The following is an 18,918-nucleotide window of genomic DNA, read 5'->3' as shown; positions in this document are numbered from 1 at the left end:
CTAGATTACCGCCAAGCACCACATCAAGGGGGAATCTAACCGTAATAGGTATAGTGTTCTGTAAGATAAAATTTAAGAAAGAAAAGAAAAGAACAAAGACATGAAGCTGATTTCGAGCGGCACTGTAGTACTCTAGCTTTTTTATTCGAGAGCATTATCCTCTGTTGAGCTCCAAAATAAGATGAATATATTTTAGTAATGGTGTGTAGGTTTTGATTGGATTCACGAAGTCTATGTGGTCGGACCGCCTTCGTGTCACGGCCCCACAATGTGAAAGCCCTCATGAAAGAGATATAGCGTTCCTAAGAACGAGTCGAAGTACTTCAGGAACATGTGAAACCTCCAAATCATGGAAAAGCAGCTCCATAGTATTGAAATAATTTGACGCGACAGCTCGTTGGAAAAGGCCGAGACACCGCTTTTCATTGGTCTACTTCACGAGCTTGAGATTGATGGGCGCGGATCAAATTTACTCGCCGTGAGCTCCATGGTTTCAATTTGCGCACCGGAAAAAAAAAGGGAAAAAAAAGGGCATTAGTAATGAAATGAATAATATTTAAACTTGAGAGATCTCTTTCAAATGGCTGACCCAGAAAGAGGAATTTATAAAGCATCTACGAGCTGCTACTGCTTTGCTTTGCTCCAGCTTTCGCAAAGAAAGTGAACCGAAGCAACGACATCAAAGCCAGTGCCCTTTATTTTCCTACTCCAAAACGATGCCTTGGCCTTTCAGGGTACAGAAAGGTTCGTTGAATGTTCCAATGCCCAGCGGTCTGAGATATTAATGAGATGAGAAGTGTCGACAGAGCGTGCGACGGGGAAGAAACTACCAGCAAACATGAAAAGACCTAGCAAGCAAGCGCCCGTGAAAAGTCAAAGCGATTTCACGCTTAAAGTCTCTCAAGGGCTTTCGCAGACTAAAAAGGGGCCACCTTGAAAAGCACTATATATGCATCAGGCTTAGTGTCAAACCGCAAGGCATACGCATCCGCGAGTACTGAGTGAAATAACGATGAGGCAATTACTTGATTAAATTTTGGAGTAGGAGCCAACTTTTGTGAGGATTTGGAATAAATCATTGGTTCAAATTTATCATGCGAAATAGGATTATGTTTGCAAGGGCTGCTGTTAGCGGTAAAATACAATCTCTATGTGATGCTGGGGAGGGGCTTAGCTGGTTTTATCAATTCATAGGTGAAGTTAATTTATGTCCAAGCAGAGGACATACGGTAAGAATGGTAGGGGATTGTCAAAGCGTCACTGCTTGAGCCTACACCCCTTTTTCTCCAACGGTCCTCGATAACCGCAACAGTTGAATGATGTGCGGCTCGCTGCAAGATACAAATTAGGCTGCTAGAAATATCTCTACGTAGTCTGTGATAGCCTGTAAAGAAAGTAATTTCATAAGTTGCAGTTCAGGCTGTTATCTAGGAGATATTTAAATCAATAAGGCCAAAGGCTCTATTTGATTTTAGGTCAGAGCTAAGTCAGGTACAAAAACGCCCAATGTCAAACACAAAAGCACTGCCTGGGCTTTTCCGCGGCTGCACAGATGATGGGTTCTATTCCAAGATTTACATGGAGTGTTGCCTCTCATTAGGCCTACACCTGCGCCATTCATCTTCAATCCTTTTGCTGAGACCCTTATGGGCTCCTGAATACCTTCTTACCATGAGCATTTATCGTTCATTACCTTGACGATTTTTTCTCACCTCACGCAGTGAATAGGGTAGAAGAATAGTATACTTTGGCCTCAACGGGTCACCTGTCGCTGTGGTTTGAGATCATAGCGCCAATAAATCTACTTCCAATAAAAAGGTTTTGGATTGGGCAATGGGTATCAATTTCGTTTTCAATTTCAGTTAGATATACATGGTTCAATATCACGCCTCAGGCTGCTCAGATATATGCAAGCCCCATTGCCTGTCAAAGGCATCCCACTCCAAGCGGTCCCAGGACTCGTCATCATATACTTCTATGTCATCATCTGTAAATTTGTTAGCATTCAACTATAATTGAAATCCCGTTGAACGCACATGTGTAGCTCGAATGTCCAGAAGACATTGCAGTAGCAGGGGAACCCGACCCATCATCGCTGAAACAGCGATGCTCTGCCGGTATGTCTTCTGATGAGACCATCTGCCGACGCCACCGCTGGATCGCTTCACGAACGGAGGGATCGAGGGGTGGAAGCACTAGCGGAGGTGGAGAGGGAGGAAGCTGGCTGAGAAGACTGGGCGGGCGACGTGTTCTGGTGTCCGTCGCAGCTTTTCTTGGCTGAGGTGGGAGGCGGCCCTCTCTTTCCAGTTGATCATATTTGGAACGTATCGAGCTGACGCTCCGCGGCTTCTTCTTCTGCCGCAGATACTCTTTGCACTTCTTTCTCCATGGAAGATGCTTATGGCGGGCGAGCCATGCCCGAAGTTCCCTCTCTTCCTGTTTGTCCCATGAGATGTAGACTCGTTTCCCTTTTGGGGGCATGGTGCACAAATAGAACTCGTGAAAAAAAGAGGCTGGGGCGAAATGGACACGAAGGGGGAACATTGATCTATTAGGAGGGAACCAGCTATTTAATTTCTTTTTCAATTGCACGCTAAAATCAATGCCTCATGGCAGCTAGCGGTATCCCATTTACCCGGCCAAGTTGGAATAAGCGGAATATGTGGATGAACTCTGGGCTTCCTGGTCTGGTTCAAGTGGGTCGATAGCGTTCTCATCAATTTCATGACATTTTCATTGCATCTTGGAAGCATGAATTTCAGTAGAGGGATTGATTGATTTGCGTAGGCTTGATGAGTTCCACGGATTCCATGGCCCGCGCGAATTTGAGGGCGTCTCATGGCAGGCGTGATGAATTCTCTAGATAGCATTGAATTTCATTCATTCTGACACTTTTTTATGCCCCTCCATGGGCTGTTGTCTAGATGGCAGATCCTTGGTTCGACTGCGGCCCCTCACATTCAGCCGATCACACCCCAAACATTCTAGATCCCTAACCATTCTGGACTACACTCAGGCCCCTCGCACTATCTCTAGCATTGGTAGTCACCCTGTTGATGGCCTAGTCTTTCTGAGGCTCTCTTGAGTCTAGCGCAACTACTTGATGTCTAGCGTTAGTCCGCACCCATCTCCACTCAACATATAAATACGACGCTATTTTGTCCGAAGTAATATTTTCCTCCAGATCTTCTGCCAAGTTACATCGCCATCATGCAGCAGCTTGACAGTTCAGAGGATCTGATGTCCGCATACTATCAAATGTTCCGTGAAGAGCCGCAACAACCAGACTGCGCCAACATCATGGATTCATCTCCATCACCTCGGGGAGGGAACGCGGCACTGGACGATGACCTTGACTGTCATTTCGATATCACAGACGGCCAGTCTTACGAAGGGAGTCCCCAGCCCAGCTCCCTTCCACAACGAGCCGATGAATCCGAGTGGGATATGGAACCTCAAAGTCAGCCACCCCCGAGCCGGCGCAACATCCGTCGTTCGATTCTCTCAAAGAGATCAATGAGGCTCTGACATGGTCAGTCAATTAAAGAACAGTATCGTGAGCGGAAACTGACAGGCAGTCCCAGTCTAGATCGCCGAATGCAGTAGGCTCGCAGAAGAATTTCCCACAAGAGCATTAGCCATACTGACTTGTCTATACTAGGTCCGTCATTGATCAGCTGAAAAAGCAAAATCGCTGGAATGGAACAATGCAAAATCACATTGCCACTATGGCGCAGGGGTACGATGACATCGCTGCCCTGAAGGCTGGAATGAAGGAGTTACAGGGGCGGGGAAATAGTCTTTTCGGAGATGAAGAGCCGGAGGAGAGCGTGGAGAAGCCAACTGTAGGCCGACAAAAGCGGGCCGCTCGATGAGTTTGAGATGGATTCTGCCGGCAAAAGCGACGGCAAGAGCAGCTGCAAATATAATGAACACGTTTTCTGGTAAAACTGACACAGGCTGTTGACTTTACCCTTTGGTGTAGGAACGGGATAGCGGGAGAGGATAACCCGGGCTCCACTTTAATCGGCCAGTCTCATCTCGGGCTAAGGGTGGCCGCGCTACTCGATCCACGGTAGATGATGATGACAATCTAGAGCACAGATGATCGGCCTAGCCGGCATGTAGCCAAGCAGGTTGATCTGGCCACCGTGGCTCCAGGGTTCCATGGATCGCATTCAATAGATTGCTTTAAGTGTGCTTGCAAAGCTTCGCTTCCATCGCTATATTGAAAAACGAGCCCGCGTGCCGAGTTCCGTCCGTCGGCTGCGTTCTGGCCTGCACTGAATCTACTGAAATCGGTGATATAGGTCGTCTTGCGAGAACGTCCCGTTGTCGCTCCACTTCCCCTGACGGGTGGTTCCTCCCGGTCAATTGCAACGGTCTACATTTAGGAGCTATGTGTGTGGAGGGGCTCTGGCCCCACACCGGGGGCCTGAACTCCCGCCCTGCATGAAATCCCACATGAAATCCTGCATGAACCCTGCATGGACCCTGCATGGACATGAAGCTATAGCATCGGTAATTGAGAAGTAGCTGTCTAGGCTAATAGAATAAATCTTCAATGACTATGCAACATATCAGTGTTAGAAACTAACAACCAGTCAATAGTGGGAGGGCATCACCCACAGTACCCGTGTAATAACACATGAACCACGGCGTACGCTCGGCCGGCAAAACTGCTCTGGCATCTAGCTTACTGTTTGCGGGGTTTCTCGGCGGGCCGGTGAATCTTCCACGCCTTACCAATGCTGACCAACACGTCTCACCATCGCGCACCAATCGAGGTAGGGCATTGCGGGATATATTAGACCAGAAAAGATACCCATAATTGATTTTTCCGGGCTCACATGACACCGAACAGCAGTCCCCGCTCGATCTGCGGTAAATCACCGAAGATCCCACATTTCCTCCCCGGCTGCGCAGGTCTATCTGCCATCCATGGTTCGACCATTGTGGAATCCACCCGGTTTACGCAACCCGCCAAGCTCCCCACCGTTTGTGCGCAACAGCCACGAACCAACACTGGGAATTGCTCTCTTGCTGTAATCCGCTCCGTATCTTTCTCTCTCCGGTGCTGAAATAGCCCACAGTTGATGTACTCCTAAAAAGACTCAGGAAGATTCGAGTGCCTCGTGCTGATCGAGGTGTGGTCTATTTAAGGCCGCAACTGATGCGCAACAGATGAGGTCCGTGCAGAGCCGGCTATAGATCAGCAATATTCTTGGCGCTAACTTCTGTGAATGCCACCTTGAGCACGCCATTCCCAACAAAACAAATTGGACAGTAACGATCTATATAGTCGCGTATTACACTATCATGGGGCTACGATCCACTTAGATGGCCAGGGATTCTATTAGGGGTCAGGGTGCTGTCAGGACGGTGGACAGGGTCCCCGACTGTGGCTGTGCGATCAAACGGATTCGGTGGATCTCTTCCCACCCATTTCAAGGGCGACTAGGCTCATATAGAAAATTCCGTTGACATGGAGCAGGTACGGATTCAGGAGTCAAGCACATGGGGGATGCGGTCTAAACATCGCGCCCAGCCTATTCCGCGCCGTTAAATCAAATTCTCAATCTACCTATGCTCGAGCTACTCTATATTTGTATTTACATAATGGCTGATCTAAGGTACAGGCGCATATTGATCGGATTGCGACACTTCTTGTGGATTGACCGAAGTGGACATGTCCACATTCGTTGAGAAGAGGAGCTCGTCGGGCAGATCAAGCTGCTCCACCTGCTCGGCCCAGAAATCCTGAGTGAACCCCTGGAAAGGCAAGTTAGAGTCCAAGTTCACCTTCTCCGACTCGCTCATTGTCTTGACCACTTTGTCCGTCGCAGATACCATACTAGTATGAATCTCTCGAAGGATCCGATGGAGTTCGTCGCGCGTGATCCGATTGCGCACATCGATGTTGACCACATCCAGCTGCTGCTGCAGGCTGGTGATCTTCTCTTTCGCCTCGCGGAGCTCCTCGACTCCTTTCTGCTTCTCCAAGCCTATCTGCCGGATCGTTGTTTGTAGCTGGCCACGTTCGACCCTGAACTGCTGCGCCGCATCCGACGCCGCTTGCTGTTGCTCCGCGAAACGCGACCTTAGCTGCTGCTGGCGCTCATTGGCGGTCCGGATCACCTTGGTGCAGTTCGCATGGACGATCTCGAATTCTTGATTGACCTCCTGTGGCTTCAGCTTCGTGGCCAGTCCGATCGTCGGCTGTCAACCATGCCAATGTGATCAGCTTACAAGCCTTGCCATTGATAACAGTCAGGGGACATACCATAGTGTTTGTTTGTGTGCTCTGGGAGGCGTAGGGATGAGGACGACCTGCTGGGGTTGGCTGAGGGCGGGCCATGTGCGCGGACGACACGCCTGTCCCTGCCTGTGGTCGAAGTACTCGAGCGGGCATGGGGGGCCTTCGGGCAGTAGGTGGGACCTTAGGCATTCTGGGTACGAGGAAAGAGGAACTGGCTGATAAATATTGCAGCGGAAATGTAAGTTTCGAAATTCATTGCTGAAAGGAGAGTATATAGCTTAAGCCTGTCCCGGTCTGAACTGAATTGAATTGCTCACATTGATGAAAGTCTCTTCCGAGGTTGCATTGTTGAAATTCGACTAGCGCATTTCGAAATTGATGGCTTTTTGCGCTCAAGGCTAGTGGGAATTGACGGTGGATCCAGTCGGTACATCATGTCGAGGGATTAGATGTGGAACTAATCACTGCGTTTGCTCATGGTGGCAAATTTAAGATGCACGCCGATGCGCTTAAACCATGATCAATGTTCTCTCTAATTAGCATGAACTGTTAGCAATGCGTCTGGAACATTCATCGCTATTTTTACTGCTGATCCCTGGCTTACCTATCTACATAAGTCGTTGCCTCGCAGAGGACCGCCTGCAAGAGAGATACTGGACTTACAGATCGCCTGGACCCGGTGTGGGCCAAATCCAGTCCTTACTCGACTTTATGACTGCTTTGCTGAATGTATAATTCAATATGGTTTATACAATGAATCCAAGGGAAATATGCAGAGAATAGTGTGGTTTTAAATGTGTCCTCTTTGAGTACAGTAGGCTACTGCAGGGTCTTGCGGATAGCAAAGCATGGTGCTACCGCAGCGGGTGGAACATCATATAAAGTTCATTGGTAAACTTGAGTCTGTCCCACTCTAGAGGATTTTCCTTTTTGCTTCCATTTATATTCCCACGTCGCCGGCTTTTTTTACCGAAGAAGAGGTGCGCCTGGCCACCGAGCGGCGCGTGAAATATATTGGAGCAGCCAAAGTCAGCATCAGCCAAATTCAATTCGAACCGCCTTTGCTTCGGGATCTCTTTCCCAAAAACATGGACCCGCTTCGGGAAGTTCTCCGCAAAAACCGCTGTCGTCGACTGGATGTGAACAATAATGACCCTGAAGTCGTGTCGCAGCAAGTTCTGACCAACGCGCTATGGAAGGCGAATGCTACTCCTCAGTCGCTCCTGACCAAGGATGCTCATAAAATAACACGACTTACCTTTATGATGAGGCAATTTCAGGGCCTACACAGCTGATACCACTTCCAGGCTGGGGCAGAGATGCTCCCTCTGGCTGATCGCTGGTGGACGGTGAACCTTTACATGGACGGTATGTCGGGGATGTTTACTTGTTTCCGTACAACTACCTATTATAGAAATCGGCGAAGCTAAGGGGGTAAGCCGAAATACCCACCGTAAACAGGAAATTTAATGAAGTAATAGTATGAGCGAGATGCTACCAGGGATCTCTTCCCACTAACAATGTCGGCCCAGGTTGGCGACTTGCGACTACTACGTATGGACTAATCACATCTGAGAAAACAGTGCTTTGTGTCTTTCCACGCTCTTACCGATAGGTATGCATGAGTGCCTTCAAATGATGTGACTTTGAAGTACTTCGCCAATAAGCGGCTGCTTTGGCTCGAGCAAGAAAGCTTGTCAATCGCCGCAGGGCCCACCCACATGCATGTTCTGTCGCTCAATTCAACTTGAAGTGCTGAAACCACCAGAGTAGCATGCTATGAGCAGAAGGCTGCGACATACCTGAAAATATTTCCCAAATTTTCATTTTCAACCAAACCATGCTCTCCGTTGACTCTGAAACCAACCCTAGTCAAGTTTTTAGGAGGCCCTTGGCAGTATATAACTTACAGTATGAGCACCCAATGCCCCAAAGGACTTCGGTAGTTTTTATCAGTCAGTGTAGCACCATTGAGAATGATTTCCAAGAATATTATTTCATTGTACTGCTTTTGAATACCTCTGCCCACAGCTTCGAAATGACGGTGCATACCACTTAGTTTGATTGATCCCATTCGAAACTTGTCTGCGAGCCCGCTTGAGTGTCATTTACATCACCAGTCTGGAAGGTGTTAGACATCTTTCCACTTTCTTCTGGTGGCTTTGCAGTCTTCTGTTTTCGTCTCTTTCTTTTCTCTGCGCCTGTCATCTTAGCATAATTTTCGTCCCGCGCTTGCAAAATCCGCTACCAACGGCCTTTGTGTGGCAAAGCTGGAGGGGTTTCTAAGATCGAGCTGCTAGTTCGCAACGGGACTCTTCCGCCGTGTCTTCTGCAGTATTCAATTGAGAACGTTGCGGCACAATCGTGATTGGCCTTTACAGGGGCATGAGCAAGTTGCCTGCTGTGTTGCTTTTCAGTTGGCTCAGAACACGTGGCACCATCCTATCGGATCTATCTAGATATTCTCAACCCGATGCCAAAATAATTAGTAAAGAAGGATATTCATAATTTGCGATGAATTTTATCAAGTTACCACAGTGAACAAAGACACTTGGATGAAGATGTTGAACCGGGACCGGGACTGACGTTGGTGTACGAACACTTTCGATGAATCTACAGAGGAGCTGACAGATGCAGGGTCTTCCGGACCCCAAAATTTCATTTTCTTTTATTGGACACCATACTTGTAAGCTGACAGTTTATGCCGGTCTCGTTCAACAATCATTTCCTTCCTTAAAAGCCCACATTAGCGTCTGGAACTGCTATAATAGATGATGTATAGGAGGAGACATTCATCGCATTTGTGAGTTTGAGTTATATCCAGGAAACTATACTACGTTTTGCCGCAAAGACAACTGAGATGAGGAAAGTCTGAGTACAGGTAGTGGGTGCCAGCTCTAGACCCAAACAGCACCAAGCAGGAAATAAGATCCTAATCCACAATCAGGCCAGATGCCATCAGGGCTATGTGATAAATCTACCTACCAGTGGGAAGACATTGTCGTCAAAACAATCCACGCGTGATAAATACGCTGCGCTGACCCAGGTTGACAACATATATGTTGGTTGTAGGACCACTACTGTATGTCTAACTGCTGTTTGCCGCGTTATTCGAATAACTCTGCATCAAACACCAATACCCAGGTACATGGTCAGTCCAAAGTTTGCCAAACCCTTCGATGTCGCGGCGCCAGTCCCGCTGCATCTCAGCAGCCACCGCTGCCCAGTTCAGGAGCTGTACACCCGCTTGGGCCATCCGCTTGTGAGCTGCTTCACGTGTATGTTCTTTGAATGTCCCAGAAGCATCCGTCACCACATATACATCGTAGCCTTGCTCCGCCAGACTCAGCGCGGGGAAGGCGACGCAAATTTCAGTGAGAACGCCACTACTCGATGATTAGGATCACAATAATCTTTAAAAGACCATAAGATCGCGCAAGTACCTGATGATCACCTGTTTCTTCCCAGTTGCTTTTACTGCATTGACAAAGTCCTCGTTGTCCATCGCATTAACTTGTCCCGGTCTCCGGATCAAGGGAGCATTAGGCAGTGAATCCACGATTTCCTGGGCAATAGGACCATTGGGACCAGTGTCGAATGAGGTGGTCAGGACCGAGGGTGCGTTGAAATAGGCTGCGGTTTTCACCAATCCCAACACATTGGTCCGGAACTCTGTAGGCTCGAAATCGCGCACCAACTGAATAAGTCCGGACTGTTTTCCTTTTAAGTTAGATATTATCTGATTCTTACTCATCGCGTGCTTCCCTTGAACTGACCTGGTGGTCGATAAATAGAAACACGCAGTTGTCCCGGTCGAGCCGTTTGTAAGCTGGAGGCATGATCAAAGGTGGTAACGGTGAACGGAGCAAAAGAATTTAGCTTTGTGGTACAATAAAAATCTCAACTAACGGATGATGGGCCCATTTATATACGTAGATACTACACCGATAGTAGCTGTCGGATTATATAAAAATTAATCATACGAATCAATGTCGTCACGACTTCTTACTGCTTTGTCTACAATTATGCGATGATTTATAAAGTCATACAACTTCGGCGGACCCACCAGAGATCTTGGTGGGGTACTTTAGGGTCGGTTCACAGATCTTCACCGCTATCTACTAGTTGAGTGTTCGCCACTTGAGTCTGACCAAAGCTACATGTCTACCTTGGCACTGCCGTCAAGATTAATCATGCTTATGAAAGCACTAACAGTAGCAAGATCAGTGGCCACCCACCTACTACGACCTACCCCTTGCCGCATACATTGCGTAGTCCTGATGCTTCGATTGTCAGCTCTTTTTTTCATTACCTAATATCTTCACTTATGCTCGTTACAATTCGTACATCCTGCCTACGTAGTAAGGCTATTTGAAGCGTACCTCACCGTACACTCGGAGACAATCACGTGTCCAGATCCCTGGACTCGCTTCGTCTTGAGTCCTCGAACGAGCTCTCTCTCGTGTGGAAGATAATACAAGAGATACACCGTTGCTCGTAGCTACCAATCCTTCAAAGGGCTGCTCTGCCAGAGAAGAGAGTGTCAGAATGCATACTGTTAGGGCGCCCTTACACGTGCCCTGTGAGGATCGAAACCTCTTTCCCTCTTACAAAATAGCCTTGGTCAAAGTTACCTAAGTCTATCTTATTATTTTTGGGTGTTCAGCATATTCATCGGGAAATTTTGGCGGTGCTCAAGGGCGATGACAGAATGTTGGGTACCAGCCAAGACGTTTCCCCACCCCCAGCAAAAGTAGTGATGCTATTGGCTAAAACATGGTCTTGAACACTGAGACGAATTATCATTGGATGAACTCCTAAACATCTTTTTAGAACTGGAGCTGTAGTGGTCTCAGCTCGTGAGAGGGAGTAATGAGGTTTCGAACCCCAAAGAGATTTCATCAAGGTTTGGCCCCCATAATTGCTCCTCAAGAGGCCGGTGCTCAACACCGGTGACGCGTCCAGTCTAACGATAGTAGCCAAGACCTCTACTTGCTTATTAAGATCCGTTTCTATCTGACACTGCCCCCATTTGAAGGATACGCATTCCACCCCAATGGATGACGCAAGGGCTCAGTGTAGAGACTCCCACAACCCTTCACCGCCTCTGCAAACCCAGAGTAGTCATGGGCCTTCCTCGGATACTTCAGCCCCAGGACTCAAAATTGAAAACCCCTCAAGTGTGGGAAAAACGAACAGAATGGTAGAAGCTGTACCCTCAGCTTCATCCAGCGACAAGCGGAAGGCACAAAACCAAGCTGCGTAGGTGATACAAATCCTGGGCGTAAGCCGCTCTCAAGGGTAGAGGTAGGACTAACGGGCAAACTATCAATGCATCAAGTCAACGCGCTTTTCGCGAACGCAAGGAACGCCATATAAAGGATCTCCACGATCGGTTCGCCCAGCTACAGCAAAATATATCAGTTCTCCGTGAGGAAAATGACCAAAAGCGGCAAGAAATCACCACAGCCCTAGCGGAGAATCATACTCTTAAGGAGTTAGAGTCGATGCCGGCTGCGTTCCGACATGATTTAACGCCTATCTTGACGTACACGAGTTTCGCAGATATGGTCGCGCCAGGTGACCATAATAAGCAGCCTACGCACCGCGTTACAACTGATCCGGATACTGGCGAGCGATTTATGGACTTGGGTGCTGCTTGGGATTTCATTCAACAACATGCATTGTTTCAAGAAGGCATGCTCGATCTTGAAAAAGTATGCAACTACTTGCGGGAACAGGTGCAGTGTGACGGTCAAGGGCCGGTCTTTGTGGAAAATTGTGTTATCCATGCAATCGAGGCTAGTGTAACCGGAATGCGAGTTGATCAGCCTAATGCGCTTGATTCCCAAGCCTAATCGGCGTGACAGGCAGTTCTTTTCCCTTTAATCCCATTTTGTGCTCTTTCCTCTCCTTGCTTTGCATTTCTATATCACTGCTACTTAGGAGAGTTTATAACTCGCGTGTTCCGGTGAATGGCGGGTCACATAATTTGAAAGGAGATCTAGTCTACTTCGTCTCACTTGACCTCCGGCGGTACGTTTCTCGCACTGCACAGCCTCGATGAGTGTGTACCTCCCACGCACCGATTCCATGCTCTAGAGGACACTTATTCTTCCCTTTTTCATCTTGGAGCAAGTTTTCCGGCCTGTACTTTGGATTGACCTTCATGCGGCGAATGACTGATCCGTGAATCTTAGCCTCCTTAGGAAGATCACGTCTTTCCCCAAGGGGAAGAGGCCATCGAACAGGTCTCCAAGATCCATCATTTTGTAAACCCATCCTCCGTAACGGAAGGTACTCCACTATTTTCCAAGTTAAAACCGTGGGCCATGAGACACCATGGCCATATTGTAGGAAGTCATGTATATGTCCGTTTGTGGTTGCCTTCCAGAGCGCGGTCTTAAAATCGGATGCGTGGCTTGTCTCTTGTCCATCATTTCCATTTTTTTGGCTGCCAGTGTTCTGCTCCAGATGACGCGGAAGAACACTATCGCCAGCTGAGTCATCCAAGCAGTAGAATAGCTTCAATTTTTCGGGATCAAATCGAAGTCCCGCACGCTGCGCCTCCTGCACCATCCACACCAACGGCACATGGCTCAGCGCCAGGTCCTCATCTTCATCCAAATTTAATCCGCCGCCAATATCAGTATGGCATCCGGCGAACCACACCTCCTCGATGTCCTGAGGATTATCCTTGTCTTCCTCGAGGGGACCATCCTCAGCTTCGCATGGTGTTCTAGCCGAATTTGGGACCTGTGTATCCGGTCGCTGGTTACCAGGGTTCACATTTCGTGGACGGACAGGAGTGGCTGGTCGATAGAACGCCTCTCCTGTACAATGTCCTTGCTGATGATGTCCTTGTCGCTCCGGGTGGCCCTGTAATTTGCGTCGCGTTGACCGTGTGTTTGGATTGGCATCTGAAAGTAAATCCTGTCGGAACTTAGCACGATGCTCGTCGATAGCAACCGCATGCCGAATGACTTTGGCCGAAGTTTTTGCCGTAAAAGGGAACAAAAACTTATTACGATTCACCTCGAATCGTGGTATGCTATTGACAGTGTCAAATAATCCGAGGAATCGTATCTGCGACACCGGACGACAGAAAGTCTCCCGTAAGGCTTTCATGTACTCGTATAAGTCATCTTTTTCGTTCTGTTTAGCATCCACCCGGTTGACACATTTCGCCCACTTCGAGAATATCGACCAAACATAGTGGACCTTGCCTTCGTTCCCGGCCTCTAACAGGCCGATATGGTCCAGCATTTCAGCAAGCATGCGCGCAACATACGCTCCACGGCTAAAACCAAAAATGTAGATTCCATCCCCTGGGTAGTAAAAGCGCATGAGGAACCTATAACCGTCCATGACATGTTCGTCAAATGTCGTGCCCACCGCGGCATCCTTTGTATTTGAAAACCATCTTTTGATACGATTCTCGTTGACTTGATGGGACTGCCAAATTGAGGTGGTATACGTCCCAAAACCAGGCTGATAATAATGGAATTGACGAGCGTCATTGCGATCAAGCATCTTCTATCGGTGTAAGGATGGCCTAAGGGAACCAATTTCTGTCAAAATGACTCACTCTATAGATCTTGAGGACATTACTATCTGCTTCGTCTCCTCGAAATTTATATCCCGTGCCGTCAAAGCAGAGGACGAACTCCTTGGTGTCAGCGACAGCGGCTCTTTCCATGATAAGGCGTTGTTTTTGGACTTTAAGCAGTCACACGATGGAACAATAGGAAGAGACAGTGAAGATAGTTGGATCGAATTTTAGCCAGCTAGCCCCTCGTTCTTTATATGTTCCAGGGAGCGATCACAAGTGTCATCATTGACGGTACCCGCGGATAGTTTGTGGCGAAATTAATCTATCCTTCCTTTATTCCGATGTCTAGAACAAGCACTTCTGATATTCTCCTCCTCAGCTCTACTTTACGTATGTCCTGTAGAGAAGTAAAGCTGTAGAATCCCCGACCACGAGTTAGAGACAGACCTAACAATTTGATTGCCCCTTGTCAGGTTCCAAACTGATCCGAAGCACATATCGGCCAATACTAGCCTCGAAGACGTCGCAGCGGAATAGCGGAGATCCGTGATTGGTCAATGCTGTTCCTAAATGGCCCTGACACTGGTACCGATTAAAATCAAGATATGCTATGCTTTGTCGGATTAGCCCGGGAGTCTATATGCTCCGCGTCTGGTCATATACTGGCATTACGGCCAGAATAGATTTACAAATTTTTGCACAATCCTAAGTGTGAATAAGCTTACGATCTGGCACCCGGTAAGTAGTCGATTGGGTAATGATTAATAATTGCTACTAAATTTTCATTGGCTGATCACCAACACGAGCCATTTTCTCGCTCAGGATTTGTCAAACTCGTGTGGAGCGAAGCTTCCTTTCGCCACGACTCCTGATGTCATAGCATCCGCGTTTGAATTTGGAATTAGTAGAAAATCCAAAGGAATTGAACATTAAATTTTCCACCATTCTTTGCCATAGCTTATAGCGCGTGAACTATCATCAGCAAGGCATTATGTCACCTGAAAACGAAGCTGCTTGGAGTCTGGAGCCAAAGGGTGACCTAAAGCGATTCACTGCAGCCTACAACATCCCTTCAGAAGAGGAAATTGTCATCAAGGTTGCTTGGCTACTTGCGTATAATCTGCTACTGAAGTGACTTAACTGACAATCGCATTAGAACCATGCCGTTGCAATACAGCCATTTGATGCCAATATCCGAGCCCGAGCATACATTGATGTGCCTTACCCATTCATCTTGGGTAACGGGGTTGCCGGCATTGTCCATGAAGTTGGCCCATCAGTCACCAGGTTCAAAAAGGGCGACCGGGTTGTGTCTGATACACCCACTTACCAGCTCAAAGAAACTAAGTACGGAGGCTGGCAGAAATATGTCGTGAGCCGAGAAGCGACAACCGCTAAGATACCAGCAAGCACGACTTTCGAGGATGCTGCTGCGATGCCGTTTGCGCTTTTAACAGCCGTCGCAGCGCTGCACTTGCACCTAGGAATGAGTAAACCTGGAACAAAGTGCGGCGGAAAAGCACTCATCTGGGGCGCGAGTGGGTCTGTGGGCGGTTACGCTGTCCAGTATGCCGCCAGTGTGAGTGAGCACAGCTCGTTGATGTCATAGCAGAGAACTGACATTGTTTCTAGCTAGGATACGAGGTTGTGGCAACCGCCTCCCTGCGCAAATTCGACTATGTGCGTGGCCTTGGGGCCTCCGCGGTCTTCGACTACAAGGACGATGAGATCGCCTCAAAGTTGAAGAGACTCGGTCCCTATGAATTTATTATGACAGCCTCGGGCGATGCGAAAGGTGCAAATTCTATAAGCGAAATCCTGCAACCAGAAGGTGGGACATTTGCATCTGTCCGCCCGCGAAGTGATGAAATGCATCTTGCCGGGAATGTCCATCTGGCCTACGACTTTTTCAGCATGACTACTCAGAAGCCGGAAAATGCCGATTTCACTGAATGGTGGTATCGCGACTATCTCCCCGGAGCTCTGGGCGGAAATGTGACCCCCACACCCTTGGAAAAGCGACCTGGTGGCTTGAACAGAATCCAGGAAGCTTGTACCGACGTTTTGGAAGGGCGGAGCCCGAAAAAGCTAGTTTTAGATCCCCAAGCGGATGGTCTTTAACTGTTCCCCAATTATCGACCGTCGTAGCAACATCAAAACCAATCCACACCAGACACAAGAATCAGACTTTTGGGGTACATATCATGCTGGTGGATAAGGGCACCAAGGATCTCTTGATACCATCGACCTTGCCGCGAAAGAGGCTAGGAGTAATTCAGACAATTTACCTTTCCAGCAATCGCTAAATACTCGTGAATAATTGCCCTTGCTGAAATCCATCGTTGAGGAGATGCTCAAGCTCTGGATGAAAATGGGATAGGTTAGCTCGATCGATGCAGCCGTGAAAGGAGGGAACAAATCCGCGGTCTCCCACGCCGAACTTATGGGGGTTACGGTGGGCATTTAACTCGTAGCGTAAAACCGTCTAGATCCCGACCTCTTTTAGTGAAACCTGAGTCGCCATTATCATGGAACTAATATGTCAATGTCGTCTAGAAAGATCAAGGATTTGTACTCACGAGCTTCATAACGTATGTCCTCCTATATTTCTTGTATTTCAAGTATCGTCGAAGCTTCTGAGCGGGTAATTTCCTAAAGAAATCAATATCACGGCGGATCCAGGTCTAGCGAGCAATCGCCCTGCAAATACGAAAGTTTAGGCTGATGCGGACCCACTTTGTGGTGCTCATTACAGTCAGTCGAGATGCTTGGCTAGCAGTTCCGAGATTTCCCCAGAATGGGATAAGCTATAGTCAGTGTTGAAGTCATTCATTTATGCTTGAAGTACGGCTTACCAAACCTAGGCTTCAACAAGTTATGACTCTCATGGCTTAGACCCATCCGAGACCATGAAATTTCCTTTGGCAGTGACGCAATCATTAACCCATCGGTGCTGTTCTGTTAAAGTCTAATCAAGCCTAAACTACCAAACTACCCGATGAAAGGATAACCAAGAAGGCTAAATAAGTTTAGTCATATTTGCTAATCTTGACTAAGAAAGCCCGCAACTGCATGGTCCGTGCAGCCGCCTGTTGCGGGCCGCCCGTACGGTAATAGACTTCAGAGCCTTGTGGGAATCTGAGAGTTTTCTTTGGAGCATACAGGCCCCGAAAAAGCACCCTGGTCTACGTGCATCATAATCCGCCTCCAGTTAAATCTCTCTTTTGTTGGAACAGCTGGAGGATGCGTACGAAGTCCGAAGCATCCATTTGTGTCTTAAGGCCATCTGTCTGCTCTAAGGTCGGGTCCATTGAAACGACATTTCAAAGTCCTAAAAGATGTCGTCGATACTCCCTACAGGCAGCTTCTGGAGAAGCCAACGTGATGCTGAGACATTACCTTCGCCAACCACCATCGTCCCATTCGCTGGTCGCATTGGTGCCAATCAAGAGTTCTCACTGGACAAAAACAACTGCACGCAAATAGAATTATTGCAGAAGTTTCCGGATGCTGCTCCCTGGATTCCGTTCGGAGATGCTCTATCTCTAGAAAATATTCTACAGGTCGAACTATGGAAGGCGGCTGTTGTTGAAGCTATAGGTCCGTAAGCGCTAACAACTTCGCAAGTGACATGATTACTTACAACACCAGGAACATGCTTGTTGGTATACCTGACCTGCTTCGTAGCCGTGGGCTTAAGTCAGACGGTGAAGTAAATTCTGCTTGCATCCTTCTTTGACTGAGATTTTAACCATGTCACTGCGAAGCACCTTTGCATCCGGCGCACTCGTACCCAGCCTGCTTGGTGGGCTAACGGCGATCTTGGTTCTTCCGTTGTTCATTTTCGCTACAGGTCCAGTTTCTGGGGCCCACCTCAATCCTACCATCACCATCGCTACATTCTTCGGGCGTCTGGCCACGCTGCCGCGATGTATTCTGTACGTCACATTTCAGACGTTCGGAGGGGCCATGGCAGGTTTATTATTGAGAGCGAGTTTTGACACAAGATCTGTAATTTCCCATGCCTTTGATGGCCGCGAAGAACTCATACTGATGCATCTTTACAGTTCGCCGTACCAGGTTGCTATATTGATTCTTCAAAAGTCTCAGCAGGCAACGCATTCGCCATAGAATTCACTACAGATTTCGCTTTGATCTTTCTCTCGTTCAGTGTCGGTCTTGACCCTCGACAGCGGTCTGTATTTGGGCCAGCCTTGGGCCCTATTTTTGTTGGCATTGTTTTAGGAACGTGTACGTTTGTGACGGGTTTTAGTCGTATTGGTTATACTGGATTCTGTGAGCTTCCGAACCATTTTCTGCCAGATTTGGAATACTAATAACCCAAAAGCGGGAAACCCTGCACGGTGCTTCGGGGCAATGGTTGGCTCGCACTTTGCTTCGTATCATTGGATACATTGGATCGCGCCGTTGTGTGCCTCTATCATCCACGGGGTTCTATATTACTTCATACCACCTTACTCTCGGAAGAGGATTTCGGATGTGACTGACGGTACTTCTTGAATTCTGAAATCATCAATCAGGACTATGGACGTCGAGGAATAAATAGTAATTACCTGTGTCAGCATCACTCAGCCGAGGTATGAATATATTTTAGATGGAGACCTTCTAATTTATGATACACACGCCACACCACGCTGGGGAATGCCATAGGGTAGTGGAGGCTGTTATGGTGTATTTATTCATTTTAACATCTTGCTAGGCATCATTTCTTTTCATAACTGGGACTTTATTTTCTTTTGCAGCTCTGGTTACGGACGTGTGGTTTCGCAGACGCCCTTTGTGAAACCAGAGAAGACTTTAGATATATCATTGCCATAATTCGAATATGGCTTATACGCGAAATATACTATGTGGGCTGAGTAGTGTTTTAAATGGGTCCTTGTTGGGTACTGCGGGGTCTTGTAGAGTAGCAGAACATGGAGCTAATGCAGTAGGAGGAGTTGAGAACCACCTATAAAGGTCAGTGGTAAGCTTCAGTCTGCCTTACTCTGGTGGTTTTGTTGCTTTTGTCTGGTTTCTCTATGCCTCGAGCTTTATTTACCGAAGAAGAGGTGCGCCTGGCCACCGAGCGGCGCATGAAGTATAT

General features: G+C 47.9%; 10 protein-coding genes across 10 annotated transcripts; 6 read left to right on the top strand and 4 right to left on the bottom strand.

The window, feature by feature from the left end:
- Positions 1–1,883: 1,883 nt before the first annotated feature.
- N7484_006089 (uncharacterized protein) lies at positions 1,884–2,481 on the bottom strand (the record flags this gene model as incomplete). Its single annotated transcript, XM_057116507.1, has 2 exons — positions 1,884–1,987; positions 2,037–2,481. The coding sequence occupies 2 exons, from the start codon at positions 2,479–2,481 to the stop codon at positions 1,884–1,886; spliced, it is 549 nt and encodes a 182-aa protein (XP_056972390.1).
- A 729-nt stretch (positions 2,482–3,210) lies between these two features.
- Positions 3,211–3,528, top strand: N7484_006088 (uncharacterized protein; the record flags this gene model as incomplete). The annotated part of the gene is made up of 1 exon (XM_057116506.1): positions 3,211–3,528. One exon carries the CDS (start codon positions 3,211–3,213, stop codon positions 3,526–3,528), a length of 318 nt encoding a protein of 105 aa, XP_056972389.1.
- A 2,100-nt stretch (positions 3,529–5,628) lies between these two features.
- Positions 5,629–6,448, bottom strand: N7484_006087 (uncharacterized protein; the record flags this gene model as incomplete). The annotated part of the gene is made up of 2 exons (XM_057116505.1): positions 5,629–6,219; positions 6,284–6,448. The coding sequence occupies 2 exons, from the start codon at positions 6,446–6,448 to the stop codon at positions 5,629–5,631; spliced, it is 756 nt and encodes a 251-aa protein (XP_056972388.1).
- Positions 6,449–7,347: 899 nt separating this feature from the next.
- On the top strand, positions 7,348–7,554 carry N7484_006086 (uncharacterized protein; the record flags this gene model as incomplete). Its single annotated transcript, XM_057116504.1, has 1 exon — positions 7,348–7,554. The coding sequence occupies one exon, from the start codon at positions 7,348–7,350 to the stop codon at positions 7,552–7,554; it is 207 nt and encodes a 68-aa protein (XP_056972387.1).
- Positions 7,555–9,347: 1,793 nt separating this feature from the next.
- N7484_006085 (hydrolase) lies at positions 9,348–10,098 on the bottom strand (the record flags this gene model as incomplete). The annotated part of the gene is made up of 3 exons (XM_057116503.1): positions 9,348–9,645; positions 9,703–9,971; positions 10,036–10,098. The coding sequence occupies 3 exons, from the start codon at positions 10,096–10,098 to the stop codon at positions 9,348–9,350; spliced, it is 630 nt and encodes a 209-aa protein (XP_056972386.1).
- Positions 10,099–11,459: 1,361 nt separating this feature from the next.
- N7484_006084 (bZIP transcription factor) lies at positions 11,460–12,117 on the top strand (the record flags this gene model as incomplete). The annotated part of the gene is made up of 2 exons (XM_057116502.1): positions 11,460–11,521; positions 11,601–12,117. The coding sequence occupies 2 exons, from the start codon at positions 11,460–11,462 to the stop codon at positions 12,115–12,117; spliced, it is 579 nt and encodes a 192-aa protein (XP_056972385.1).
- A 151-nt stretch (positions 12,118–12,268) lies between these two features.
- On the bottom strand, positions 12,269–13,958 carry N7484_006083 (T6SS phospholipase effector Tle1-like catalytic domain-containing protein; the record flags this gene model as incomplete). Its single annotated transcript, XM_057116501.1, has 2 exons — positions 12,269–13,795; positions 13,848–13,958. The coding sequence occupies 2 exons, from the start codon at positions 13,956–13,958 to the stop codon at positions 12,269–12,271; spliced, it is 1,638 nt and encodes a 545-aa protein (XP_056972384.1).
- Positions 13,959–14,802: 844 nt separating this feature from the next.
- Positions 14,803–15,932, top strand: N7484_006082 (zinc-binding alcohol dehydrogenase family protein; the record flags this gene model as incomplete). The annotated part of the gene is made up of 3 exons (XM_057116500.1): positions 14,803–14,907; positions 14,968–15,390; positions 15,444–15,932. 3 exons carry the CDS (start codon positions 14,803–14,805, stop codon positions 15,930–15,932), a joined length of 1,017 nt encoding a protein of 338 aa, XP_056972383.1.
- A 1,217-nt stretch (positions 15,933–17,149) lies between these two features.
- N7484_006081 (uncharacterized protein) lies at positions 17,150–17,527 on the top strand (the record flags this gene model as incomplete). The annotated part of the gene is made up of 2 exons (XM_057116499.1): positions 17,150–17,411; positions 17,463–17,527. 2 exons carry the CDS (start codon positions 17,150–17,152, stop codon positions 17,525–17,527), a joined length of 327 nt encoding a protein of 108 aa, XP_056972382.1.
- Positions 17,528–17,564: 37 nt separating this feature from the next.
- N7484_006080 (uncharacterized protein) lies at positions 17,565–18,332 on the top strand (the record flags this gene model as incomplete). The annotated part of the gene is given in 3 exon segments (XM_057116498.1): positions 17,565–17,877; positions 17,892–18,062; positions 18,085–18,332. The coding sequence occupies 3 exon segments, from the start codon at positions 17,565–17,567 to the stop codon at positions 18,330–18,332; spliced, it is 732 nt and encodes a 243-aa protein (XP_056972381.1).
- Positions 18,333–18,918: the final 586 nt, after the last annotated feature.

This window comes from Penicillium longicatenatum (genome assembly GCF_028827895.1).
Source record: "Penicillium longicatenatum strain IBT 33135 chromosome Unknown contig_3_segment0_segment0, whole genome shotgun sequence".
Taxonomy (NCBI): Eukaryota; Fungi; Ascomycota; class Eurotiomycetes; order Eurotiales; family Aspergillaceae; genus Penicillium; species Penicillium longicatenatum.
The sequence above is the reverse complement of the archived record's forward strand: the minus strand, read 5'-3'. Positions and strand labels throughout refer to the sequence as shown.